We start from the raw sequence: 14543 nt of genomic DNA on the forward strand, positions 1-14543 counted from the left end.
TTACATTCCGCATGGGATTCGGCTATTGCAATGTGTCTTCGAAGAAGGACTAGTCTAATCTCGGCAGCAAAACAGGAATCCGAAGGCAACTCAAATTGTTATGGAATTAGGTAGTGCACGTGAAATTACATATAATCATTGTTATATCTAATCATTACAATAAAAGAGAATTTGTTTCCTAATGGGAAATGTTGATGTCACTGGCGGTTATATAAAGTTTATCGGAATGAAATTCATAAAATAATTTAGATTATAATTTGAATATATTAGTAAAAATAAATATTATGGGCTAATATAATTGGATTAATTATATATGTCCAATACATATGTAATAAATAAATAAGTCCAAATTCATTGGGCTAGCCCATTTAATTTAGCTTAAGTAATGAGCCCAATTTATTAAGCCCAAGATATCATCTTTCTAATGGCCCTGTTTGGTGCCACATGATGTGGCACGCCGGGTCAAGCGAAAGAGCCAATAGGATCATGCCATGTGTCAAAATGACAAGACATGCCCAGTCAAATTAAAAAAACCAATGAAACTGTGCCACGTATGCAAGTGACATATTCTGGACAATCAAATTGGCATTGTCACGCTTTAATCTGATTGGTCTAAAGAGTTTGTTCTCATCACAACTCTTCCCTTCCACAACTATAAATAGAGGTCTTCATAACTCAGAAAAGACACCAAAAATTATAACAATAAAACACAAGGGAGGTCGTGGATCAAAGGCCACAATTCTCTGCAAACTGCAAGTGTTCAAGCATTCAAGCACTTCAACACAAATTTCAAGTATCCAAGATCAAGAACGAAGTCATATCAAATACAAGGTATTCAAGATCAAGGCTACTTGTTCGCGTGGCAACAATCAAAGCATCCGCAACAGATAAATTAAATTCAAATTCATGATTAAGCTTAAATGACCTTGAATTTTTATTGGAAAAGTAGAATCAGAGGAACCATAGAAATTGTAAGACTCAAACTATTTGAAATCAAATACTACAATCGTTAAAATAATTTTTGGTCTCGATTATTTTCCTAACGCAAATTTTATTGTCTACAAATTCTGGAATGCCCAGTGGGACAATCTGTAACTCTCATCTTAACTTTTCAACCCCCAAAGTTCAAGAACATCGAAATGGATTCAAAGAAAATCAAATCCAGATCAATTTCCACCAAGGCTGCTAATTCCAGGTTCTATGCTGATGTGGAAAGCATCCCCGATACTACCTTTGGAAGCTTTGGACCAGTTACGAGGAGTAAAGCAAGCTCATTAGGACAATAAGCACCTCAAGTGTCATCCGCATCAACCCCTGTTTTTGGATCTTCATCCATAATAGGAGCAAGATCTTCTACAAACACACCTGAAGGAGGAAGCGATATTTCTGAAAAGATTAAGAAAACTCTAGCTCTACTGGACCTCTCTGGATCCAAGAACTCTGTTGTGAAAGAATATTGTGATACTTTAAGTGATGGATCCTCCCCACTTACACCACATAACGTGATCCAATCAAGGATCAATATATGTGACAATCCATGCTACTCCCCATCATCCACAATAATCATGTAAGCCATGGTGACAAATACTTCATTTGTGGAGGAGCAGTTGGAAAACATGACGGAAGCAATCGCTAGCTTGACCAAATGCATGCAAAATAAAGATGCTAGAATTGACAAGCTAACAGGCATGGTGTTAATCTTGATGTAAGAAGAATTCACCCATGCACCTGGAAAGCTCCCAGAAGTTCAAGAGATTAATCCTGCCCCACGACAAGTTGCATCCACTAAGGATATTCTAGTCTCTTCGAAAGGGATGATTCCAACCAATCAACTAAAGGAGTTCACTGAAGGGACTATTAAAAACAAATATGAAGTTGCTTTCAAGTCCTCCCTTACCTACGCAAATCCGTACACTTCGAGGATCTATATGTTGAAGATGCCTACTGGCTATCAACCTCAAAACTTTTAACAGTTTGATGGCAAAGGCAATCCAAAGAAACATGTGGCGCACTTCGTTGAGACGTGCAATAATGCTGGGACTTATGGAGATTACCTCGTCAAGCAGTTTGGCCGCTCGCTAAAAGGAAATGCTTTTGACTGGTACACAGACCTTGAGGCTGGATTTATTGATAGGTGGGATCAACTAGAGCAAGAGTTCCTGAATCGCTTTTATAGCATGATACATACTGTGAGTATGATAGACTTACAAATACTCACCAATGAAAGGGTGACCAGTTATCGACTTTATCAATCGTTGGAGGAATTCAAGCCTCAACTGCAAAGAGAGGATTAGTGAAGCTTCTGGCATAGAGATGTACATCCAAGGCATGCATTGGGGACTGTGCTACATCTTACAAGGTATCAAACCTAGCACATTTGAAGAACTTGCGACTCGTGCCCATGACATGGAGTTTAGAAATGCCTCTACCGGAAATGCAAGACAACCTATCTATGAGCCTCGTAAAGGGAATGACAAGTAGAAGTCAGGAAATGGATCAAGTTTGTACCCAAGTCTGAAAACAAAGAAGTTATGAATGTCAACACATCACATGTGAAGTTCACAACGAAGGTGAGCAAGAAGCAAAGTACGAAATTCACTTCTTTTCAAGATAAGCCAATTGGAAAGTTGACTCTAAAAGAAATGCAAGATAAGGAGTACCCATTTCTGGATTCTGATGTGCCAACAATTTTTGAAGAACTCCTCGAGTTAAATCTCACTGAGCTTCCGGAGATGGAGCGGCCAAATGAAGCTGGGAAAACGAATGACCCAAATTACAACAAATACCATCGACTTGTGAGCCACCCTCTGGAGAAGTGCATTGTCCTCAAGGACAAAGTTATAGACTTGGCCCGTGAAAAAAAGATCGTGCTTGAAGATGAGAAAGCAAGTGCAAACCAAGTCTCTATCACCTTTGGCTCAATCAGTGTAGATGAATTATGTAGTTTTAAAGAAAGTAAATGAAGAATTATTGGAGAATGACAAAGTTGAAGTTGATCAACATAATGATGAGGAAGGTTGGACGTTGTTGTCTTGTCGTAGGTGCCACAAAAGGAGCCCATGAAAAGAATCAATCGAACAACCAACAAGGAAAATGATGGTAAAAAGACCAAGGAAATGAAATCCAGTTAAGCATTTGAAGAAGGAAAAATTGGAAGTGCACCACCCTCAAAATCCACGACATCTGTTACCTTGGAGGAGTTCTTGCCAATTTGATTCCACACGAAGATTTCCCATGATGGTAGTGAGGCCTTTTGTTGCCATGCTGTCAAAGACAAAGAAAAGAGTGACGACCTACCGTTGGCACCATCTTTGGAAAAGCTCATCGAGTCCATTCCTCAAGAAGTTAATGCTTGTGAGGAAAAAGTAACGTTCACGAATGATGATATTCTACTAGGTGACATTCCTCATATCCGCCTATTATACTTGGTTGGCTATATGCGCGATGAAAGAGTAAATCTAATTTGGTTGATGGAGGATCCTCAGTGAATATCTTGCCGGCTCGCACTATGAAAGAACATAGCATTCCCATGAACGAACTCTCATAAAGTTGTGTGATGATTCAAGGATATAACCAAGGGGGAAAAGAGCTATAGGTGCGATCATGCTGGGAATCACCTTTGAAGATATGCAATCAAGTGCATGGATGCATGTGATTGATACAAACACTTCATACAACGTCTTTCTTGGAAGGTCTTGGATACTTGAGAATAAAGTGGTTCCATCTACCTACCATCAATGTTTGATGTACTACGAGGGTGAAGTCGAGAAGAAGATAGTTGCTAGTAACAAGCCATTCACTGAGGCTGAGTCACACTTCGCCGATGCAAAGTTCTACTTGAAGATCTGCATTATGAAGGAGTTAAGAGCTGATGAATTCATGAAGGGCAAGAATGACGAGACCCCGACTGAAGAAACTGAGATGGTTGCCGACAAAACCAAAGTTGTTGCTGAGGAGGTATACCCTAACTCAAATAAATCTCATGGAGAGAACACTGTGTCTTACGGCAAGAAACTTACTCCCGCGCTCTTCTATGTCCCTAAAAAGAAGAAAGAGGAGAGCGAATCATCCAGTATCCAAACCAATATGCTAAGGGGGTTAACTCTTCCGATCAAATGAATTGAGGCAGTAAGCCCTCAATGCTACATGAGTGTTTTGGGGCCAAAAATCATTTGCAGAATATGGCACTCCCTACGAAATGTACAGATGAAGGCTTTGATCCTCATGCTTACAGACTATTTGCAAAGGCTGGATATTATCCCAGAGAGTCATCAAAATTAGGTAAGCTCCCATCAAAAGCTTATACAAGGAAACCACATGAAGATCTGGGGTACAAGCAGCCATCACCAATTCACATCTCTGCAAGAAGGTCAAGCAATAATCATATCACTACGGATGATGAACCTGCCACTTCCAATTGGCCTTCTATCTTTGATCGACTTGGAAAAGCAACTGTGAGAACATCTGTATTTGAGAGATTCGGTCCATTAAAGAAGGGGAACAAGTTCCAGAGAAAATATCAAAGCATAATAACACCCAGTTTTCCCAAAATCCAAAAGATCTCTAAGGATTTCCAATGTTTGGTTCCTTCGCCATCACCAATTCGCATCTCTGCAAGAAGGTCAAGCAATAATCATATCACTACGGATGATGAACATGCCACTTCCAATTGGCCTTCTATCTTTGATCGACTTGGAAAAGCAACTGTGAGAACATCTGTATTTTAGAGATTCGGTCCATTAAATAAGGGGAACAAGTTTCAGAGAAAATATCAAAGCATAATAACACCCAGTTTTCCCAAAATCCAAAAGATCTCTAAGGATTTCCAATGTTTGGTTCCTTCTAGAATGAGGCGACAAACAAAACTTGTGGCTTCATGTGAAGAGGTACTAAAGGTGAAGCCATATACTGTGGTTTAAACCAAGAAATGTGATGAATATGAAGAAAGCGTGGGCTCTGCATATCACGTCACTGTAGAAGGCGAGCAATATGTTTCATCTCTAGTGAAAGATAATGAGAAATTGGAAGATATTTCTTAGTGTTACCACATATCTTTCAATGATGGGGATCCTTAAGAAGATGAAGATGCAAAAGATGCTCCCCTTGAACTTGATAAGGGGTGAAGACGACGGTTGATGCCTTAAAAGAAGTTATCCTTGGCACCGATGAAGAACCAAGGCCCATTTACCTAAGTACTTTACTAGCAGTCGATGAAGAAAGCACTTATATCGAGTTAATCAAGGAGTTAAAGGATGTCTTTGCTTGGAGTTACAAAGAGATGCCTGGATTGAACCCTAAAGTAGCAGTCCATTACCTTGCAGTCAAAAATGGCGCTCGTCCTGCTAAGCAAGCCCAAAGGCGCTTTAGACCAGATTTGGTTCCCTTGATTGAAAGTGAAGTTAACAAACTCATTGAAGCTGGCTTCATTCGTGAACTTAAATAACCAACATGGGTTTCAAGTATTGTTCCCGTGAGAAAGAAGGATGGGCAAATTTGAGTGTGTGTTGACATTAGGGATCTCAACAATGCATGCCCTAAGGATGAACTTTCGTTTCCTATTCCAGAGCTTGTGATTGACACTACAACTGGGTACGAGGTGATGTCATTCATGGATGGTTCTTCAGGCTATAACCAAATTCGCATGGCGCCAAATGATGAAGAGCTTACCGCATTCAGTACCCCATAGGGTATTTATTGCTACAAGGTAATACCTTTTGGCTTGAAGAACGCTGGTGCTACTTACCAAAGGGATATGCATAATATTCTTGATGACCTTCTCCACAAGAATACCGAATGTTATGTTGTCAACTTGGTGGTAAAATCAAGAAAGAAGAGCGACCACTTGAAAGACTTGAGAATGGTCTTTGAGTTGCTCCGGATGTACCAACTTAGGATGAATGTGCCTTTGGAGTTACTTCTGGAAAGTTCTTGGGTTTCATTGTCCGACATCGAGGAATTAAAATTTATCAAGCCATAGTGGATACCATTTTGAAAATGTTTGAGCCTCGGGATATTCATAAATTGAAATGTCTACAAGGAAAGCTAGAATACCTTAGGAGATTCATCTCAAACCTAGCTGGGAGGTGTCAACCATTTAGTCACCTCATGAAGAAAGACGTTCCTTTCAAATGGGACCAAGCTTGTAGCAATGCCTTTTAAAGTATTAATACATACGTGATGAAGCCTCCAGTTTTGGCATCCCCTATACCTGGAGAGTCGCTGATACTATATATTTCAGCACAAGAAAGGTATGTTGGAGCGTTGTTGGCCCAAGAAAATAGTGAAGGGAAAGAAAACTCCCTTTACTCCTTAAGCAAGATGATGACAACAAATGAGCTGAATTATCCGCCAATCAAAACGTTATGTATGACGCTAGTCTTCTCAATCCAAAAGTTGAAGCACTACTTTCAAGATCATGTCGTTCATTTTGTTTCTAGAGAAAATCCCATCAAGTTCAAAGTGATGTCAAAACCTGTTCTTAGTGATCGACTAGTAAGGTGGTACCTCCAGTTTTAACAATTTAAATTGTGTACATCCCTCAAAAGTCTATAAAAGGACAAGTGTTAGCCGACTTCTTGGCAGATCACCATGTACCTGATGATTGGGAGCTAACTAATGAACTAACCGATGAAGACACAATGGTCATTGAAGTTCAATCTCCATGGAGGATGTACTTTGATGGTGCTACATATCGCGGAGGAGCTGATGCTGGCATAGTATTCGTCATTTCTCAAGGTGAGGTTCTGCCTTACTCTTTTACGCTGACGCAACTCTGCTCCAAAAATGTTGCTGAGTATCAAGCATTAATACTCGGGCTTGAAATGACTGTCCAAATGAAGAAGTTGCAATTGCAAGTCCTTGGTGACTCTCAGTTAGTGATCAACTAACCTTTTTATAGTTACGAGGTCAAGAAACCCGACTACGCCCATATCATGATTATGCTAAAAAGTTAATGGGGTAGGTCGGTGATGTGACTATTCAAAATGTGCCTAGGAAAGAAAACAAGAATACTGATACTTTAGCTACCCTAGCTTCATCTTTAACCCTATCTGATCAAGCGCAAGTTACTGCCTGCCAAAAATGGGTAGTACTACCGCCAAATGAGGGTGAAAGTAAAGAAAATGAACTCGATCATCTTGTTGCTGTTTCTGATGATGAGAAGGAAGAATGACGATAACTCATTATCGATACTTGAGCTTTGAGATACTTTCAGAAAATCGGAGGAGAAGGACTTAAATCCGCCGTCGTGCACCTCGCTTCCTTTACTACAAAGATACCCCATACAGAAGATCATTTGAGGGAGTACTCTTGCGATGCTAAGAACAATACGAAGCACTCCAAGCTTTGCAAGAAGCACATTATTGGGTATGTGGGTCACACCAGTCTGGACCAAAGATCCACTTTCATATAAAAAGGATGGGATATTATTGGCCAATGATGGTAAAAGATTTCTTGGACTGCGCTCGAAGATGTAAGGCTTGCCAATTCTATGCAAATTTCATTCACCAGCCTCCCGAAGTGTTGCCCCTGGCTATTGCATCCTGGCCTTTTGATGCTTGGGGATCTGATGTTGGAGGACCGCTGCCAAATTCCTCTGGTGGGCAACTATACCTCTTGGTTGCAACTGACTACTTCTCAAAATGGGCTGAAGCTGTAGCTCTTAAGGAATTAAAGAAGGAAAATGTTGCAAGTTTCATCCGAGTAAACATAATCTATTTTTTTGGCATTCATCATTACAAAATAATGGATATTGGCAAACCATTCGACAATAGGTTGATGAACAAGATTTGTGATCTCTTTGGCTTCAAGCGACGTACCTCTTTGATGTACAATGCTGCCGCCAATGGTCTAGCTGAGGCATTCAACAAAATTATGTGCAACTTGTTAAAGAAGTTGTCTCCAAATCTAAATGTGGTATGACCGTATGGAAGAAGTTCTTTGGGCATATAGAACAACTCACCGCACGCCAACACAAGCGACCCCTTATTTACTCGTCTATGGAGTCAAAGACATTTTTTCCACTCGATCGTCAAATACTTTCATTACGATTAGCTATTCAAAAAGGGATCACTGATGAAGAAAATGCTCGACTTTGATTAGCAGAGTTGGAGGCTCATGATGAGAATAGTTTGGAAGCTCAACATAGTCTTGAATGTTATCAAGCTCGATTGTCTCGTGCCTTCAATAAAAGAGTTCACCCAGGATCCTTTCAAGTAGGAGATCAAGTCCTTTCCATACGAAGACCCATTATTACTTCCCATAAACTTAAAGGAAGTTTACATCAAAATAGGATGGGCCATATGTCGTGCAAGAAGCTTATTCAAGTGGGGCTTACAAGTTGGTTGATGCATATGGCATGAGAATCGGCCCTATCAATGGCAAATTTTTTAAAAAGTATTATCCTTGAAGTTGCAAAGCTCCTTAACACAAGAGCATAAACTGCATGTCACTCCTGGCCCGCACAAGTCTAAATTGTGTACGGTCCACCAAACAAAAGATATGTTAGGTTGAAAAACTCGAAAGAGGTAGCCGAGGTAAAAGTTAGGATATAAAAAAAGTCCGCTAGGTTGAAAACCTCGAAAGAGATGGCTAGGAAAAAGTTAGGACATAAATAAAAACTCACCCATTCTGAACTACAGTATGACTTGATCCTCTTCACAGGTACGTAGGCAGCTTAGAGTTTCATTCTAAGTTCAGTCGTATAAGTTAAAAAAATACATAGTGCCCCAATCATTATATGATTGAATGTAATTCATTCAATCAGCACTTGAAAGTCGAGTTGATATATCATTCTTCTATTGAACTTTGGATCCCATTTGATTTAAAGGGGGAAAGCCTCTATAGTAAATTGGTATCTTCGATGGACGATTATAATCTTTTAGAAGGTTACTGAGTATATTTGCATTAAATCCCGAAGATTCACTGTGGCTTCATGTTCATCAAATCTTTAAGTCCGCCGGTCTTCAAGTTTGCCGCTTTTCAAATTGAAATATTTAAGCCCTCCAAGTCTCCAAGTCCGTCGGTCTTCAAATTGAAGTCTTCAAATTCACCGGTCTTCAAGTTGAATTATTTAAGATCTCCAAAACTTCATGTTGAAGTCTTTAAGCCTGCTAATATTTCGAGTTGAAATTTAAAAATCCACCACTTTTCAAGTTAAATTCTGCAAAGTCCGCCAAATCATCAAAGTTTTTCAAGTGTTCAAGTCGATGTCGTCAAGTTCACCAAGTCTCCGAGTTGAAGCTTTCTAACTTTTCAATCATAAGGTCTCACTGCCCCAGCGATTTTCGCACCTGCGACAAAACAGCCGCACCTACATCTCTGCTTCTGCGGACAAATCATCGCAGGTGCGAGCCTTGCACAGGCCAACCATTTTCTCTTCTACATACAAAGCCTCGCTTCTGTGGAAACGTGGGTCGCACCAGCGAACCCAAGCTGGCTGGCATCTTTTCGGTTCTTCGATCGCATTCCTCGCACCTGCGAGTTCGTAGGCGCGATATCCTCTCCGCTTCTACGACCACTGGCCAGCCCAGGCCAGGCCTCTTCTGCGGTCATTGGCTCGCTTCTGCGAGCTCACACCTGCGGCCAATTCTTCGTAGGTATGAACGCACCAGAACCCCAGTTGCTTTAGCCATTCTTCCAAGCTCAAACATGTTTCACACATCATCCGAATAGCACCCGAGGCCCCGTCCAAACATACCAACAAGTTCGTAAACATAAAATGGACTCGCTCGAACTCTCGGAACGTGTAAAACAACATAAAAACTAATAATCGCACCCCAAACCAAATCGAATTAACTTATGAACTTCAATTTCTTCCAACTTACTCCGAAAGTGCTGAATCATACTTAAACTACTCGAAATGACACCAAATTTTGCGTGCAAGTCATAAATCACCATACGGAACTATTCACAGGCTTGGAATGCACCAACGTCCAATAATAAGCGCCGAAACGCTCCTGGGTCATCCGAAACCCAATCTGAACATATGCCCAAGTCTAAAATCATCTTACGAACCTATTGGAACCGTCAAATCCTAGTTCCGGGGTCATTTACTCAAAATGTTGACTCAAGTCAAACTTAACCATTTTAAGCCATTATTAAGGAATTAAGTATTCTGATTTCAATCCGAACTATCCATCCCCGCAAGTCATAAAATAGTAAAAGCACGAGTCTTAATTATGGGAACGGGGATCTAGAAAGCAAAATGACTGGTCGGGTCATTACATTCTCCACCTCTTAAATTATTTTTCATCCTCAAACGAGTCTAGAATCATACCTGGAGTGCTGGATAGGTGTGGATATCTTCTCCACATGTCCTCCTCGATCTCCCAAGTTGCCTCCTCAACTGGTTGACCCCTAAACTGAACCATTACCGTAGAAATCTTCTTAGACCTCAACTGGCAAACCTGCCTATCAACAATGGCAACTAGCTCCTCCTCATAACCCAGGCTCTCATCTAGCTGAACTATGTTGTAGTCTAACATATGGGACATGTCGGCATGATACTTTCGGAGCATAGACCTATGGAAAACCGGATGAACTCCCGATAGACTAGGAGGCAAAGAAAGCTCATAAGCAACGTCCCCAACTCGCCTCAACATCTCAAATGGACCTATAAACCGACTATACAAAGCCTCAAATGGAGCCATCTAAATATTGTACTGATAATTGTTATTATAAGAAAACTCGACCAAAGGCAAGAATCGATCCCACTGCCCTCCGAAGTCAATCACACATGCTCTGAGCATATCCTCCAAGATCTGAATTGTCCGCTTCGACTGCCCCACAGTCTGCGGATGAAAGGTTGTGCTGAGCTCTACTCGGGTACCCAACTCGCTGTGTACTACTTTCTAGAAGTGTGAAGTGAACCGAGGGCCTCTATCTGAAATGATGGAAGCAGGCACACCATACAACCGAACAATCTCCTGAATGTAAATCTGGGCCAATCTCTCTGAAGAATACGTAGTCACAACCGGAATAAAGTGTGCCGACTTGGTCAACCTATCGACAATGACCCAAACTGCATCAAACTTCCTCAAAATTCACGGCAACCCAACTACGAAGTCCATAGTAATGTGCTCCCATTTCCACTTAGGTATAACCATAGCCTGAAGTAGGCCACATGGCCTCTGGTGCTCATACATAACCTGTTGGCAATTTAGGCACCTCGCTACATACTTAACTATGTCCTTTTTCATCCGCCACCACCAATAATGCTGCCTCAGGTCGCAATACATCTTTGTAGCACATGGATGAATAGAATACCGAGAATTGTGTGCCTCCTCTAGAATCTTCTCCATCAATCCATCAACATTAGGAACACATAGACGACCCTGGAGTCACAGAACACCATCCTCACAGATAGTAAACTCCTTGGCACCACCCTCCAATACTGTCTCCCAAAGAACCAACAAGTGTGGATCGTCGTACTGACGAGCCTTGATCTGCTCTAATAATGAAGACCGAGCGACGACACATGCAAGAACTCGACTGGGCTCAGAAATTGTCCAACATCACAAGTCTGTTAGCCAATGATTGAATGTCCAAAGCCAATGGCCTCTCCTCCGCTGAAATGAATGCCAAACTACCCATACTCTCAGCCTTTCTGCTCAAGGCATCCGCAACCATATTCGCCTTGCCCGGATGATAAAGGATGGTAATATCATAGTTCTTTAGTAACTCAAGACACCTGCGCTGCCTCAAATTGAGATTCCTCTGCTTGAACAAATGCTGTAAGCTGCGATGATCGGTTTAAACCACACAGGACAACCCATAAAGATAATGCCTCCAGATCTTGAGAGCATGAACTATCGCGGCCAACTCCAAATCATGTATGTGCTAATTCTTCTCGTGGGGCTTCAGCTAACGTGAAGCATATGCAATAACTCACCCCTACTGCATCAATACACAACCCAGGCCAACTCGTGAAGCATCGCAATACACAGTACACATCCCTGAACAAGAAGGCAACACTAACACAGGTGTTGTAGTCAATGCGGTCTTGAGCTTCTAAACGCTCGCCACGTAATCATCGGACCATCGGAATGGAGCACCCTTCTGGGTCAATCTGGTCAAAGGTGTTGTAATAGCTGAGAAGCCTTCGACAAATTGACGATAATAACCTGCTAACCCCAAGAAACTTCTGATCTCAATCGGGTAGAACGAGGCCAACTATGAACTTCCTTGATCTTCATGTGATCTACCTTAATACCGTTGCCTAATACCACATGCCCCAATAATGCCACAGAATCTAACCAGAACTCGCACTTGGAGAACTTAGCATATAGCTTCTGTTCCCGCAAGGTCTGGATCACAACTCTCAAGTGTTACTCGTGCTCTTCGATGCTCCGCGAGTAGATCAATATTTCATCAATAAAGACAATGATAAACGAGTCAATATATGGCCTGAACACCCGGTTAATCAAATCAATAAATATCGTTGGGGCGTTGGTCAAGCTGAAGGACATCACTAGAAACTCATAGTGGCCATATCTAGTCCGGAAAGCCGTCTTCAGAACATCCGAATCAAGAATCTTCAATTGATGATATCCCGATCTCAAGTCAATCTTAGAGAACACCCTGGCACCCTGCAACTGGTCAAATAAATCATCAATACGCGGTAACGAGTACTTGTTCTTAATGGTAACTTTGTTCAACTAGAGGTAATCAATGCACATCCGCATAGTCCCATCTTTCTTCTTCACAAACAACACCGGTGCACCCCAAGGCGAGACACTCGGTCTGACGAACCCCTTTTCTAACATCTCCTCAAGCTGTTCTCTTAACTAATTCAACTCTTTCGGAGTTATGCATTACGGTGGAGTAGAGATAAGCTGGGTACCTGGCGCCAAATCAATACAAAAATCAATATCACGATCTAGTGGCATGCTTGGTAGATCAGAAGGAAACACATCGGAGAACTCCTGGACCACGGGCACTAAATCAATCGTCGGAGTCTCTGCAGCAGTATCCTGAATATAAGTTATATAAGCCAAACAACCCTTCTCGACCATGTGTAGAGCCTTTAGAAAAGAGATAACCCGACTAGATGCACAGACAGATGAACCCTTCTATTCCAATCTAGGCAACTCTAGTATCTCCAACGTAACAGTCTTGGCATGACAATCAAGGATGGCATAGAACAGAGACAACCAATCCATGCCCAGGATAATGTCAAAGTCAGTCATATCGAGCAACAAAAGTTTCGCTCTATTCTCATAACCACAGAAAGACACGATACAGGATCGGTAAATCCGATCCACAATAATAGAATCGCCTACTGGCATGGACACATATACAGGAGTACCCAAGGACTCGCGACGAATACCCAAAAAATGAGCAAATACAGATAAAACATATGAATACGTAGACCCTAGGTCTAATACTACTGAAGCATCACTACTACAAACATAAATAATGCATGTGATCACAACATTTGAGGCTACTCATCTGGTCTGGCTGGAAAGGCATAGAACCTAGTCGGAGTGCCACCTGGCTAACCTCCACCTCTAGGATAGCCCATACCTACCTGCCCTCTGCCTCTGGGCAGCCGGACGGTAAGTAAGACAGCTGGTGCTATAATCATAGGTTGATGACCCTGTTGTACTTCCTTGCTACGAAGCCTGGGGAAGAATCTCCTCACATGACCAGAAACCCCGCGCTTGAAACAACCTCTCGGTGCGGAAGATGAATGACCATGAGTCTGACTATGTGGACCTGAACACCCACTGGAGGAACCTTGAATGGCCGGTGGATGGTAGGAGAATGGCGCTGAAATAGGGCCACACTGGAGCACCCCGAGAAGGCGGCGGTGCTGGATATGTGGGCCTGCTAGACTAACGCCTCACAAACTGACCTCTGCCCCAAGGCGAAGCACTACTAAACCCTCCAGAATATCGAAACTGCTTGTCCCTCAGCGTCTGCTTTCGGCCCTGCTGACGAATACCCTTGATCTTCTGAGCTATCTCCACAACCTGCTCGTAAGGAGTCTATATCTCAACCTCTTGGGCTATAGTAACCTAGATACCATAGTGCAAATACACAATAAACCTCTACACTCTCTCTGCATCGATGGAGAGTATCATAAGTGCATGGCAAGACAACTCAGAGAATCTCACCTCATAGTCGGTCACAAATATCTGATCCTGCTGGAGCCGCTCGAATTGACCCCGCAACTCCTCCCTCTAAGAGGGTGGAATATATCTCTCCAGAAATAGACGTGTGAACTAGTCCCAAGTCAAGGGAGGAGAACCTACTGGTCTGTTGAGAAGATAGGACTGCCACCATCTACGGGCCCTGCCCTCCAGCTGAAAGGTGGTAAAGTCCACCCTATGGGACTCCAATTTCCTCATGTTGTGCACTTTGTCCCTGCAATGACCAATAAAGTCCTGGGGTCCTCATGTCGCTCACCTCCAAAGGCAGGAGTATGTAACCTGGTCCATCTATCCAATAGCTTCTGTGGATCGCCGGCCGCGGCTGGTCTGGGCTCTGGTATAGCCGCTGCAACTGGCTGAGCTCTGCCCATGGGTAGTACACCAGGGGTC

At 42.2% G+C, this 14543-nt stretch overlaps 1 protein-coding gene across 1 annotated transcript; it reads left to right on the forward strand.

Annotated features, from left to right (window-relative positions):
* Positions 1 to 6177: 6177 nt before the first annotated feature.
* LOC138896044 (uncharacterized) lies at positions 6178 to 7171 on the forward strand. Its single transcript, XM_070180819.1, has 3 exons — positions 6178 to 6492; positions 6546 to 6871; positions 6994 to 7171. The coding sequence occupies exons 1-3, from the start codon at positions 6178 to 6180 to the stop codon at positions 7169 to 7171; spliced, it is 819 nt and encodes a 272-aa protein (XP_070036920.1).
* The last annotated feature ends 7372 nt before the right edge of the window (positions 7172 to 14543 follow it).

Source organism: Nicotiana tomentosiformis, chromosome 7, assembly GCF_000390325.3.
Source record: "Nicotiana tomentosiformis chromosome 7, ASM39032v3, whole genome shotgun sequence".
NCBI classification, from domain to species: domain Eukaryota; kingdom Viridiplantae; phylum Streptophyta; class Magnoliopsida; order Solanales; family Solanaceae; genus Nicotiana; species Nicotiana tomentosiformis.

Bases quoted from the DNA above. Each gene is read 5' to 3' on its own strand.
- LOC138896044 (XM_070180819.1), top strand. From the start codon at position 6,178: ATGAAGCCTCCAGTTTTGGCATCCCCTATACCTGGAGAGTCGCTGATA. The intron at 6,493-6,545 runs GTAAGGTGGTAC...ATCCCTCAAAAG, and splicing joins CTGTTCTTAGTGATCGACTA to TCTATAAAAGGACAAGTGTT. The intron at 6,872-6,993 runs GTTAGTGATCAA...AAATGTGCCTAG, and splicing joins CAAGTCCTTGGTGACTCTCA to GAAAGAAAACAAGAATACTG.